At 37.0% G+C, this 15,274-nt stretch overlaps 1 protein-coding gene across 1 annotated transcript; it reads left to right on the forward strand.

The window, feature by feature from the left end:
• Window positions 1-13,460: 13,460 nt before the first annotated feature.
• Window positions 13,461-14,387, forward strand: LOC113195135 (olfactory receptor 5B3-like). Its single transcript, XM_026406551.1, has one exon. The coding sequence runs from the start codon at window positions 13,464-13,466 to the stop codon at window positions 14,385-14,387; it is 924 nt and encodes a 307-aa protein (XP_026262336.1). The 5' UTR covers window positions 13,461-13,463.
• The last annotated feature ends 887 nt before the right edge of the window (window positions 14,388-15,274 follow it).

The raw sequence follows: 15,274 nt of genomic DNA on the forward strand, positions 1-15,274 counted from the left end.
CCATATATGGAATGTTAAAAATTTGATCTCGTTGAGTTGGGAATTGAATAGTGATTACAAGAGTCTAAAAAGACTAGAAAGAAAGGGGGAGGAGGAAAAATTGACCCCTGATCCCTAATTCACAGTTATACAGAAGCAAGAAGTTCTGGTGTGCCTTTGTGTAATAGAAGGACCATAGATAACACTTATCTACTGGGCACTTCAAAATGGCAGAAGAAAATGGTACTAGTTTCAGCACAGAAAGTGATGAGCATTTGAGGAGACAGATGTTTAAACTGATATTAAAATTACACACTGTATTCACCCATAAAAACATTTTATAGTACCTAATTAAGATCTAAAATTTTATATTGTCATTTTTCAGTTAAAATAAATGAGAAATAAAAATATGCTAACCAGCTTGATCCCTATGGGCAGTTTAATTGCTTCTTCCCTGGCAAAGTGGGATCAGGAGCTATAGTTAGTCTTATAGGAGAAATCTCTAGAGATCTCCAAGTTTCAGTAATTTCTCTCCAGATCTTCATGTGTCTGCCTCTGAAATGCTAAAGGCTCAACATCACACTGTTTTAAAAGGAACACGCCCATGGCCATTGGATACCATTTTGTCATCTGAGTGGTTTTCATCCTCAGGCCTTCTTCTGACCTCAGGATTTGCTATGACCCTCAGCCATGGTCAGGAGAAAAACTCAAATAGTCACATTAAATCAATGCCTCAAACTTAGAGTTTAAGGGATGAATGTTTCCCTCATATGGGGATGCTAGACTGAAATAAGGAATTAAGAAGGCTCTCTTGCAAATAGAAGGGAAAGCAGTGAAATAGAGGAAGGGGAGGAGGGAGGGCTTGGAAAAAGTGGGAAATGTGGAAGGAAATTGGCCAAATTATGCTACATGCATATCTAAGTATATCAGAATGAATTCCACTTTTATGTATAATTATAGTGTACAAATTAAAAAGCAATAAGTAAAAGGAAGAACAGGAGACTAGAGGAAGGGGATCCGTAGGAGGAAAGAAGGGAGGATAAGTGGAAGTGCTGAGGATTAAAATGAAGCAGACTGTTGTGGGTATTTGTGAATATTTCAAAACAAACCAACTCTTATGTATAACTATCATGTACTAATAAAAACAAACAACAAGAAGATTCAAATCACATCGGTCAGCTTTTAAATAATGACCTCTTTCCTACACGTTTTGATGGACTTCACTTATTATTTACAGATACTAGCCATGAATTGTGTCAGAGAAACAATCTATCATATTTATTTTACCAATAAGGACGTAGTAAGTGACCCTTCCAAGGAAACACAAAGAAAAAAGAGTAAATGCAGAACCAGATCCATGTTCATGTTTTCTCCATTTTTCCCTCCTTTAGAGAAGTCAGAACCTTTGGACCAGGACCTGGGAGAAAGAGAGAGAGAGAGAGAGAGAGAGAGAGAGAGAGAGAGAGAGAGAGAGAGAGAGAGAGATCTTCTAATTGCATGTCTGCAATATTCCATTGAAGATATTATATTTCAGACCAACTCTTCTGGATTGACTGTTCTTACTTTTCTAGCAAACTTCCAAATTTTTATATCATATGAACATTTTAGTTGGAAGTGTAATTCATGCAAAAGAAGCAGACATAGTAAGCAATTATCTATACTAGGCAACTCTTTCTACTCTGATATATTTGAAAAAGAGACTCTTTCAAGATACATATAAAGTGGTGAGTGAATCTAGGGCACAGATGTCAAATATCTATTATAAGAATTTTAGTGATTCACAGGACAAAGCATACCCCACAATGCAAGCAAAAAAAATAAATGATGATTTGCAGGGTTATGTGTAATACTATCTTGTTCACTATGCATTGGTATCTCATCAGAGATTAAAAATTAAACAACCCAGAACAATAAAATGGTTTTTCTTTAAAGTTCTAACAGAATTAAAGAGCTCCAAACTGCATTTAAGCTCTTTCACTATCGTCTCAGGTTTATTCTTGGGAAGTGGCTTTAACTATGAATCTTGAGTCTCACAACACATACATAATTTTAGAACATCCCATAACTTCTCAAACCCTCAGTGTAGTTTTTGATGAAATAAGAATTGTATTAAATGCTACTTACCTTACACATGTGCATACAAGCATAATTTATATTTAAATCTCTTATTATGCTGTAGAATATAGCACATAATAAAGTGATCATATTTGTTGACATGTTCAAACAAAATATATTCATGGAGCAGACTTATAAACTGAAGCTACCAAAGTTTGAGGAGAAAAATGATAAGTGATCTAGTTATTTTCGGATGAATATCCTTTAAAAGACTTTAACTCATATAAAAAATTGAAAATATGGTTACTACACAAGAACATATTCCAATAAAATATTGTATAGTATTGAACTTGCCACCAAAAGAGATCAGTGAGTGAGCTAGAGACAGCCCCTAACAGGGAACCTTCAACCCTGGTCTCATTGATATGTCTATGGAATTACAGGATGAGAGAAACAATCAGTTTTAATAAGAATAGACCCATATTCCAGCTAAAATATGGATTTCAAGGAAGAAATTTCTAGTATGATTGGCCTAAATAGTATTGCAGTAGCAGTTTTTATATGGTTGTAGTAAAGACAGACTGAGAAACACCGGAGGGCAGAGACTCTCACTCACTGGTCCTAGTGCAAGAGGAAAGGCCATTTAGGGAGAGAAGTTTCAACCTACACTCCAGACTCAAACCCTGCATGACAAAATGCATGCCGATCAAACCCACATAACGACACGATCCTGCCCCAATAACAATACCATGGCTAGCCCTCATGAGGCTGTGCCCTACATCCAGTACTTTATCCACCTTTAGGTATTACCGTCTCTAATTCTCCCAGGTAGGTCTCATAATGTTCTTCTAATATTACTTTAACTAAGTAGGTCTCATTACCTTCTTCGTCTTGCAGGTGGAAACCCAGTGCTCCAGGGAGCTGGTCTGGGACCAGTGACTTCTGTGTGATCAATGATAAGTCTGATGTGAATCTCTTTCAGGAACCTAAGCTCTCTCTCTCTGCTCCATGAGATGATGTGACTTCTCTCACAATTCCCTCGGCAGGCCAAATATTCTCCCACCATACCAGTTGCCCCACCATGTCTACCATGCATAGAGATGTGCTGTGCTGGTTCAAGAGGTAAACCTGTCTTCAACATAGTCAAAAGTCTATGCTTCCTACCATCACAGTCGTGTAGACATGCTGGTGATAATAAGCATGAGACCATGGGGAAAAGGTTAAAATGGAATTCAGATCTTTCATTACCTCCAAAGAAGAGAGAGAAACATGTAGTGAACAAGATGAAATAACCACAGAATCAATGACTCAGTTCACTGTGAAATCTCAAACACTTGAGTTTGAACTGGAACAGAGAAAAGGTAGTTGTAAATGGACTAAAATTAATTTTTATTTAAATTCAGGTTACACTGTTAGAGGAACCGCTTGGGATGGGTTAAATACTGGAATAGATCCAGAGCAGATTATCAATACTTATACTATGAATAACCACTCAACCTCTTATGGTGAATGATTTACATGAATATTACAAGCAGACTCATTATTGAGAGGAGTATGTGTACACACATCTGAAGTGTCTTCAGCAGTTCTTGGCAGGTGAACAACATACAGGTGTCAGCTTTTACTGAGCTCAGGAGAAGTGAACTGGAAGATGATAGATTCATTTACACAAATCATTTTTGTCAAGCTATTAAATTGTTACATTTTATTTAAGAAATGTATGAAATTTAAAAATTGGGTAGATGATCCATTATCATTTCTCATATTAAAAAGAATGCAACTTGGTACCTGCTTAAAGCACTAAATTTGGTTGTCAAGCCCATTATATTTCTGGAGACTCTTAAAGTATAAGTTGTTGCCACAGTAAAAGAATATCTTGCACTTAAACTTTCCCATAGAGTTGAATTCCTTTATTATCTTGTTCTTTTTTTTTTCCTTCACGGCTATAGAAGATCTTGATTCTCGGACAACACTGATGAAGAACAGGACAGAAGTGACATACTTCATCCTGCTGGGACTGATCAAGGACCCAGGTCTACAGCTTCCCCTCTTTATGACCTTCCTCCTCATCTGCACCATTACTGTGGTTGGGAACCTGGGGATGATCCTGCTGATCCTCCTGGACTCTCGTTTCCATACTCCCATGTACTTTTTCCTTGGTAACATGTCTCTGGTGGACTTTGGTTACTCTTCAGCTGTCACTCCCCTGGTCATCATGGGTAGGCTCCTTCTTGGAGACAAGGTCATCTCCTACAATGCTTGTGCTGCTCAGATTTTCTTTTTTACAGGTTTTATTACTGCAGAAAATTACCTCTTAACCTCACGGGCTTATCATCACTATGCGGCGGTGTGTAAGCCCCTGCACTACACCACCACCATGACAAGAATGTGTTCATATCTGATCATAGGCTGCTATATCTGTGGTTTCCTGAATGTCTCCATCTATACTGAGAGCATATTAAGTGTCTCTTTCTGTCTAATGTGGTCCATTATTTTTTTTCTGTGATATTTCAGCAGTCATGGCTCTCTCTTGCTCTGATAGAAATGTTAGTGAACTGGTTCTTATTTATGTACCACCTTCAATATATTTTTTGGTTTCCTAGTAATATAGACACCTCATCCATTAATTTTTATTAGTATTCTAAAGATGTACTCTGGGTCAGGACATCAGAAGGCCATATCTCCCTGTGCCTCCCACTTTACTGCAATCCCCATTTTCTATGGGACTGCTCTCTTCATGTACTTACAGCCCAGCTCCAGTCACTCCATGGACACGGACAAGATCGCCTCTGCGTTCCATACTATTGTGATCCCCATGTTGAACCCTGTGGTCTACAGCCTGAGGAGCAAGGAGATCAAGAGTGCATTTACAAAGATCATTTTGGAAGGAAAATAATCTTTAGGATTTTGATTTTAACTTTTGGGATTTATAATACCTGTATATATTCCCCTCAGATCTTCTTCTAATAATGTGTCATATATATAAAACTCACACTGAATTCACATGTGAGTTTTACATCTGTTTTGCAAGTGTGCACCAATACCTTTACATCTGCAAAAGTCTTTCATTTGAAGAGAAGGAAACATATTCAGCAACACAATCCCTGCATGAGAATATACATGATATCCTGGCATTTTCTTGTGAGAACCTTCTTGGGGATATTGATTATTCAGTCATTTTCCATCTAATTATTTCCACCCAGGTCCCTATGATCGTATGTAAATCAACTGCATAAGAAGTCAATGAATAAAAGTTTGCATGCATGTGTCCTGTGATGATACATACACATGTTTGTAGCAAATTTATTGAAATTAAATGTTGTGTGTCTATAGTGGTGAGTACGTTTTGTATATATTTGACTGGATTAGGAATAGCCAGGTCACTAGTAAAACATTCCCTAGTCGTGTGAGGTTGTTTCCAAAACAAAAACAAAACAAAACCAAAAAAGTACAGTGTGAATCAGTAGATTAATGAGGAAAGTGTGCCCTCATCAGTATGAGTGTCCATCCTCCAATGCATTAAGAGCTCACTCGAATAGAAGAGAATGGTGTCAGAGGACTAATTCTCTCTCCTTACTCTCCTTCCATTAATGCATCCATATTTTTCACTCTGGACCTCAGAGCTACTGGCGCTCTGGTTCTTGGTCTCCAAAACGTACATCAGATGCATTTTGTCCCCTCCTCCTCAGTGTTCCTGGTTCTCCAGCTTGCAGACAGAACATCATGGGTGTCTCAACTTCTATAATTACATTAGTTTATATTCATAATGAATCTCTTCTTATTCATCTATACATTGATCTTCTTTCACTGGAGATCCCTGACTAAAAAACTAGGGTTTTAAAAAATCATAATTTAATTAGCATAATAAATGAAAATATATATCTAACATATTCTTTTTCTTTCTGGACTATACTAAGAGCACTCATTTGAGGAAAAACACGATCTATTACAAAGTGAAAACATGTGATTCTTTAAACTTAAACTTGAATTAGGCACCCCATGTGAATTAACATTTCTGTTTGAGATATTTTATACAACCAATATGAGTGTGTTTTAATGTTCAAAGTGAAAAAAAATAATCTGATGGTCAAAAATAGAGGGTAAAAATATAAGTAGCTTTAATATATTCATGCATTACTATGGGTTTTCAGACTATTTAAAATTTAACCTGAGAAACCAGCATTGCTCTCATTTTTCTTTCTGCAAAGGCTTAGAGATCATTCATGCTGCCCACTCATTCTTTATTTATTGGAATTATATTCTCTGTTGGCACTTCCCCAGTCTGTACCCCATTCCATTCCCACTTATCCCTTGCTGCTTTTTCACAACTCCAATCATGCTTCTGCCTAAGGGCTTTGCACTCTCTGATCCCTGTGAGGATCACTCTCAATCCATTCAGAACTTTTCTGAAACAGGATGCTGTCATGTGCCCTCTCCTGTGCTCCTTTTTAAAGTATTCACTTTCATCGTACCATATCCGTTTATCCCTTCATTCTTTACCGACGTTGTGAACCTTTACCTACTATGTGTTACATACATAAAGAAAGAGTAGATTTTTTTTTAAATCCAAACAGGATCACCAGGTGATGTTCCCTTGTTTGGTATGAAGACAAACAGATGCATTACTTATCCTTTATTTACAAGGGATATCTCAATATATTCCCCCAGCACTAGATCCCTAGAATGTCCTTTGAGATAAAAAGTTTCTGAAATTCTTAAATTCATTCCTCTATTTGGCATTGAAATGCCTTCCTAATAACTTTAGAGTGTTTGATATTTCTTGCTCACTAGGTCCAAACACAAAAATGTTAATAGAATGCACCAGTGTGGTATTTTAGAAAGGAAATCTGATCAAGACCCCTGAGATTTAAATTACCACATACGCCTGAGTAGTTGATATACCACTGATGTACAGTATTAATGTTATATAGCTGTTCTTTTCAAGTAAAACCTATTTGTTTCTGGTAATCTTCATTAGAAAGAGTAAAAAAAAAAAAAGAAAAATCAAATAGCTGCATCCCAAAAGCCAAGAACTATGAAAGCATATCAGGAATGATAGCTGCAATTTGGCTTCCAAATCTGTTTAACCTCACTCTAATTCAATGTTGTTCTCTAATATCCATCTGTCCATTCACTATTATTCTCTAATGATCAAGGGCTAAGTTCTTGGGTTTGTGTGGTACTTAGCACTCACACATCTTATAGGTTCTTGATGGAGATATGTATCTCTGTAATTCTTCAAGAAATATATTATCGTTCCTGGTTTACTATTTCCAAAAAGAGAGGCAGTTCTAATGGCTTCTACTTGGTCTTTACCACCATAATAGCCATCACTTCACAAGTCAGAGATTATGAAGCTACAGAGTACCGCTATTCCAATGATGAACTTTGGAACTGTGGAAATAACCACAGAATGGAATTGCAATTCACTGGGCCAAGTGTGAGTGGGACCTGAGTTAAATTACAATGATAACCTGACCTCCAGATAGCTTTACTCTGACTGGTATGTATGCCACACTGAGGTTTTAGGTCTTCTAGTGGGGAAGTTAGTATACATTGTTGAGTAGTTCCCCAAAGTCTAGTTGTTTCTACAAGATTACCAATTATCTTGGTAAAAGATCATTGAAACTTTGGGACATAGCCAGGATGAAGATCAGCAGGGTAATATCTGGCTACATTGGGGCCTTTGTATATGAACTCACTGAACCACAGAAACTGATACATGGAGTATGACTGTGTGGTCCTATAGTTCAGGTAGATTTTTTCACTTTACCTAAAATTTCTGCCCATACATACCTAATTAGAATTTATATGCTTATTTTTTATTTTACTTCCCTAAACTCTGTGGTGATCTAGCCAATGCTATGAGATTGCATAAGTCACGTTATTCTTATAGTTGTTTTGAATCTGCTAGTCATTATGGAAATCACACCCCGCTTTCTTCCACCTGAGAAAGAAAGAGAGCTTGCGGTTGGCCCCTGCCAGGTCAGGATTCAATAACTCCCATTATTTTATTTTGATTTGATCGGAGAATTCTTCAAAGATGCTTAGGTTCCATACAAAAACATTATGTATCTCCGTTGTGGTAGAAGGCATGTTCTCACCATCCACAGTGGTTAAGCAGACTTGAAATAATAAATCCCTTCTAATCCCAGTTTCTGTAAGGCTTTTAATCTCTTCATGTTTAGTAAGTCCAAATGTGTTGAGAATTTCTAGTTCGCATAGGGTTAAATACATTTTTAATGCAGGATCTATTATTTGTGGGCCTGTCTTATTTATTTGGGCCTTATTTAGCTTTCTCTTCCTTAACAAAGTCCACACTATTTCTTTCTTCCCATGTGTGTGCACAAGATTTCTTACTGTACGAATTAGAAATCTCTGGTAGTTTATGTGTGGGTGAGCACACCTCCTTATAGATAATGTACTGTTTAGTGAGAGAACTAAAAGCAAAGAGAAATGGGGATGAGTCCTAAAGAAAATTATTCTTGTCTTGCAGCTCTACTGCATGAAGGTGACCTGTTAAAATTTCTGTGGGCACTGCTGAACTAGTTCCCTCAGGTGGAGTGGAGAGTTGTGTCTGTTGGGATTAGAAAAGTTAATTCTACTTATAAAGTGGATTCATCAGAATTTAGAGGATCAATATCTCCAGCTTCATCAGGGTCTTCCTGATTATCTCCCTGCCAGCTTTCAAGATCCTACACCCTTGCAAATTTTATGGTAGACAAACTGCTAGGCAAGGAATTTTGTTTTTATTTCAACTAACTACTCATACGATTGACTTTGTATCAGTAGTCTCAGCACAGTAGATGCAGGACATGAACCTCTTTTAGGAAGGGATTGGAAGCATCCAGGTATTTTATTTAAAGATGGTAATTCAAATTCCTGAGCTTATGTGTTTTTCTTCGACTTTCTTCAGCAACATTAGGAATAACTAACAATTTCATTATTCTCATTGTTTGAAGAAAATGTTCAAAAGTGTCTTAAAGCATTTGTGTTGCTATAACAACATAACTTAAGTGTGATGATTTATAAGGAATAGAAATCTGCTACTGTCTGCCTCTTATGCATGAGAAGTGCTAGATCAGGGTGCCAGGAGATCTGGTGTCTGGTGATGTCCTGGACCTCATAAGGCACCTTTTTGCTGTCATTTCCCATGGAGAGGAGGGAGAAGAGTAATGCCTTTGCTATCTCACATGATGGAAAAGGAAAAATTCTGTGTTCTCACATGGTGAGTGAGAAAGGAAGAGTCCTAGATGTTCTTGTCAAGTATTTCGATAAGCATACTAATCCAATCACAGGAATAAAGCTTATTCACCTCCAAACTGAGACTTGGCCCCCTCCTAAAGGCCCTACGTCTGAATGTGACCACACTGGATCTTAGATTCCAACATAATGAATTTTGATTGGACATATACATTTGAACTCTAGCACATAGTTACTCAGATCTTTGCCTTCAGTGTTTTATTAGAAGTGTCAAGGGTGATATTTTGTGGGTCTCTATTGTGAGATCATAACATGGCCTACCATGCTTTTTTTACTACTGGAAGTAGACTATTTAGTGTTTTGAAAGTGATCACTTTAGGAGTCCATTCCAGAGGCTCTAGAAACAAACCAGAAAACTCATCCTTAAAATACTGTTTCTTTAGAATTGAGTACCAAATTCTGGTTTAGGCAGGGCTCTCCAGGCAATCAGAATAATAGAAGGAATAACACAATTCCAGGCAATCACAACAAATTGAAGAGAAATTATGCATGCACACACATTATAGGGAATAGGCTTAAGGAATTATAGGGGTGGATACATACAAATTTGCAGATGGGCCAGCATGTTCAAAACCCAAGGGAGTGCTAGAGACCTCATCTGGTTTATGACAAAGAATCTCTGAGAGTATACAAATACCTTGCTCCTCTACAGCTGCATCTTGCAGCCTTGTGAAGTTTTTGCCACAAATTACATCTTTATGTATTTTGTGCCCATAAACATAGAGATAAAATTAATATTTTATGCATTATGTAAACCATGTGGTGAAAGCACCGGGGTTATGAAAGATTCAATACTGCTTGCTTTTAAATTTATTTTTGTAGTTACTTTCATGACCTTTCCTTATTATTTCCTTTTTTAAATAATTTATCTTATTTGACTATACTTTTATTTTTATTTGAAAAATAACCATAGGCTCTACAATGCAGTCCTCAAGCTAACCAGCTTGATCTCCACATATAGTTTAATTGCTTTTTTGCTGGGAATGTCAGACCAGGAGCTATAGATAGTCTCATGAGGACAATCTGCAGAGGTCTCAAGTCTATATAATTCTCTATAGATCTTCAAGTGTTAGCCCTTGAAATCCCAGTAAAACTCAAAATGACCTATTTTAGAAGGAACTCACTCGAGGCCATGTTTCATTGGACATCATCTATTCATCTGCATGATGATCATTGTTAGCACATACGGGCCTTGAGATCTGAGGATGTGCTATGAACCTTCAGCTATGGCTAGGCAAACACTCAAACATAACAATCACATTGATACACTTTCAAATGATAACCTCTACAGATGATGTTTCATAGGCTTCCTTTACTTGTTGGTTATAGACTCAATTCTGAGAATTATATGTAAGAAATAATTTATCATGTTTATTTAAGGAGGAGGTAAAATGATTCTTCCAAGGCCACAGAAATAATTCCTCAAAGATTTGCAATATGACCCATGCTAATGTTCTTTATTTTATTTGTTCAAGTCTTAAAGGGAAACTTGTGATCACTACCTGAACCAGAACTCCTTTAATAATCTTATGCATAATCTGATTATGATTTCAGAATCCCTATTCTGGATTGATTGTTCTTTCTCTTCGGGAAACTGGTAAGTTTTATATCCCACAAACATTTTCATGAGAAGTGTAATGTGTGCAAAAGAAAGAGGGCAGTTATACCTACTATGAGTTATTTTAAAAAGAGAAATAGATATTTTCAATATGTTTCTAAACATCGTGAGATGACTTTAGGGTATAAATGAGAAATTTTTCATAGAAGGTAATTTGGAGACACTGATAACAATTTCTACTTATATGTCCAAAATTTTGAAGAAAAATAAGACTTATGATTCTGTGCTTGATGAAATAATAATTTCATTTTGTTCATTGTATATTTGTTCTCATTGGAGTTAAACAAACAAGACAGATACCAGAAGGATGAAATGATCCTGATTTAAGCTACAAAAGGGTTCTAAGTCAATCACCAGGCTCTGAACTTCATTGTAATCTTTTCCCCATAATCTCATGTTTGCTATTGTTAGCTCCTCTACACATGTGGACAGCAATGTGGATAAGAGCATAGAGTTTTGGTTAGGTTCAAGTTGATTTTAACTCTTGAATCTGTAGTCTTTCTCCCACTACATTGTGCAATTTTAAAGTGCTGCATAACTTTTCAAACCTTCAATTCCTTAAAGATGATGTAAGAATAATAATGCTACTTTCCTCTCCTCCCCTCCCCACACATATACAAATAGAGTCCTTTTCACTGGTTGTAGAACAGAGTATATATTTAAGGTGGATCTGAATGTTAAAGGTTGCAACAAATGTGTTCAGGGGCTGACTTGCAACATGAATTTGACAGAGGCTCAGGAGAAAGATGGCAGGGAATAGTAGTTAGTATTGGGTGGACAGTCTTCCAAAAGTTTCAGTTCCAGTAAGAAATGTAAAATATGGTTAGTACACAAGAACAGACTCAAAATGTTTACAATGAGGAATTTGCCACCCAAACAGATCTATGTGCTAAAGACAGTCCATAAACTGGCAACTTGCAATGTTTATCTCTGTGATTTGGCTATGGCATGACAGTAGTGAGAGAAAGAATGTTTTATAAAATGAATTCTTTTACACTACACTATGGATTTCAAGAAAGAAATTTTAAAAAGAAATGGCTCAACTGGAATTGTAAGAGCAGTCATCACATGCTTGGAGAAAGGACTGACTGAGAAACACAGAGAGCACAGAAAATTTCAGTGGCCCTAGAGAGAGAGAGAGAGAAAGCAAATTTGGAGAAGGAAGTTTCAAGACCCTAAAACACACCTAAATCCAAAGGTCTGCAAGTCAGCATCTGCCTTGAGCAAATCAACATAAAGACCGTCAGCCCACCCTAATAATAATGCTACAGGTATTCCCTTTTGTAAATTATCATATTAGGTTCTCACAAAGATACCCCAAAATAGATATTACTAATGTCTTCATTTAGCAGATAGAAATATGACATTCAGGGAGGGGAGTTAGGTTAGGAGCAATGACTGCTAGGAGGTAAATGGTCAGACTGATCTGCGTCTTTTCTATGCACCTAAGCTCTATGCCTGCTACATTTGGTGATGTGCCTTGGCTCAACTGCTTCTGCAGTTGGAATAGGCTCCCACCACTCCAGCATAATAGATATATAGAAATGTGCTATGATAACCCAAGAATTAATCTTATCTTCCAATCATCCAAAGTTTATGCTTTTAATCACACCGTTGTCAATGTGTATAAGTCTTGGTGATAATCAAGATTGTTGGAGATTGTTGGAAAAAGTTAAAATGCAGGTCAGAGCTTATTCATTCACTTAGGATTCTTGAAGTTGAATGGATTATCTCAACCTTAGGTTTGTTTGCTTGGTTATTTTTTTCTCTGGAGAAAGACAAACATAGTAAACAAATGAAATTACTACGTAATAACTCAGTTCACTGTGAAACCCTGAATACTGAGTTTAAACCAAGAAGGCAAGGAGTAATTGTGAAATCAGTAAATTCAACTGGCTATTAATTTTTTATAGACCATTAGACTGAGTAACCATTCAGCAGGGTTAATGGTTGGCATGAATCCCCAGCAAAGATTGACAAACAATACCTATGTAAATTTTAATAAAATTCTCAAGCACAAAAATTTAGCAATCAAGCAAGATCTTAATATTGTTGAGAGTGTTGAGAGAATTATATATATATATATATATATATATATATATATAAAACGTGTCCACAGCAGTTCTTGACAGGCAAGCAACATGGAAGTGTCAGCTTTTACTGTATTCAGAGAAATGAATGGATAGATACCAGAAATGTCATTTTGATCAGGATATCAAATAGTCTACAAATAAATAAAATACTGTATAAAAATCCAATATTGGGCATATGATATGTTGAAATTACTCAGAATCATACCATTTAATATTGTAGGTGAGCAATATAAAAAATTTCATTTTTTAAGACTGCGTATTTTCTGGTGCTCGCTTTGGCAGCACATATGCAAAGACTCTGTATTTTCTGGAGTATCTTGAAGTTTAAGTTACTGGAACAAGCTAAGTTTCTGGAGTATCTTGAAGTGTAACTTATTCCAGCATTTATAATTTCAATTTTAATTCTTTTTTGATCATTCTGTTCCAAAGAATCTAGAGATTCTCCTATAACATTGATGGAGAACGGGACAGAAGTGACACACTTCATCCTGCTGGGACTGACCAATGACCCAGGTCTGAAGCTTCCCCTCTTTGTGACCTTCCTGCTCATCTACACCATCACTCTGGTTGGGAACCTGGGGATGATCCTGTTGATTCTCCTGGACTCCCGTCTGCACACTCCCATGTACTTTTTCCTGGGTAACCTGTCCCTGGTGGATTTTTGCTACTCTTCAGCTGTCACTCCCACAGTCATGGCTGGGCTCCTTGTAGGAAGTGAGGTCATCTCCTTCAACGCTTGTGCAGCTCAGATGTTCTTTTTCACAACCTTTGCTACTGTGGAAAACTACCTGTTGGCCTCGATGGCCTATGACCGCTATGCAGCAGTGTGTAAGCCCCTGCACTACACCACCACCATGACAACTAGTGTGTGTGCATGTCTGGTCATAGCTTCCTATTTCTGTGGTTTCTTGAGTTCCTCCTTCTACATTGGGGACACCTTCAGTCTCACCTTCTGCAAGTCCAATGTGGTCCATCATTTTTTCTGTGATATTCCAGCTGTCATGTCTCTCTCTTGCTCTGATAGACATGTGAATGAACTTGTTCTTCTTCCTGTCTGTGCTTTCAATGTGTTTTTTGCTCTTCTTATTATCTTAATATCCTACATATTTATTTTTAGCTCGATCTTAAAGATGCGCACAGAGACAGGACATAGGAAGGCTATGTCCACCTGTGCCTCCCACTTCACTGCAGTCTCCATTTTCTATGGGACTCTAATCTTCATGTACTTACAGCCCAGCTCCAATCACTCCATGGACACTGATAAAATTGTTTCTGTGTTCTATACTATGGTCATCCCCATGCTCAACCCTATGGTCTACAGCCTAAGAAACAAGGAGGTCAAAAGTGCTTTCAGAAAGATTATTGGGGAGGTAGAATAATCTTTAGGAATTTGATTTTAACTAGGATGCAAAAAACTCATATTCTTACCTCTGAGATCTTACCCAGGTAATGAGCGATATATTAAAATCCACACTGAGCTGAGTGTGGTGGCTCACTCCTATAATCCCAGCAGCTCAGGAGGCTGAGACAGGAGAATTGCAAATTCAATTAGCAACTTAGCAAGGTACTTAGCAAGTCAGCAAGACCCTGTCTCTAAATAAAATATAAAAAAGGGTTTTATATAAAATATTAAAAAGTCTGGGGTTATGGCTCAGTGGTTGAACACACCTATGTTCAATCCTTGGTAACAGAAAGGAAGGAAGGAAGGAAGAAAGGAAGGAAGGAAGGAAGGAAGAAAGAAAGAAAGAAAGAAAGAAAGAAAGAAAGAAAGAAAGAAAGAAAGAAAAGAAAGAAAATCATACTGAATTTGCATTCCTGAAGAGATATATTTACCTCTGCATAACTCTGTTGTAAGGAAAAAGGGAAATATTATGTCTAGAAACATAATCTCTGAATGTGAATGTGTCTGATTTATTGTCATTGTTTATAAAAATCCTTAGGAGGAATTATTCAATTATGTCTGTGTAATTTTTCTACTCATGTCCCTATAAATGTATGTAAAGCAGTGCACAAGAAGTTCATTAACAAGAAAAGTGAATGCATGACAAATGCACATGCATGTGGTAAACTAGCTAGCATATATGTAATGTGACTACTGTGGTGGCTACTTTCATGTTAATATGACCAGATTAGAGATATCCAGATAGCTAGTAAACCTTTCTCTCTCTCTCTCTCTCTCTCTCTCTCTCTCTCTCTCTGTGTGTGTGTGTGTGTGTGTGTGTGTGTGTGTGTGTGTGTCTGGGAGGAGGTTTTCAAAAGAGGGAGT

Source organism: Urocitellus parryii, chromosome 4 (assembly GCF_045843805.1).
Source record: "Urocitellus parryii isolate mUroPar1 chromosome 4, mUroPar1.hap1, whole genome shotgun sequence".
Lineage (NCBI taxonomy): Eukaryota > Metazoa > Chordata > Mammalia > Rodentia > Sciuridae > Urocitellus > Urocitellus parryii.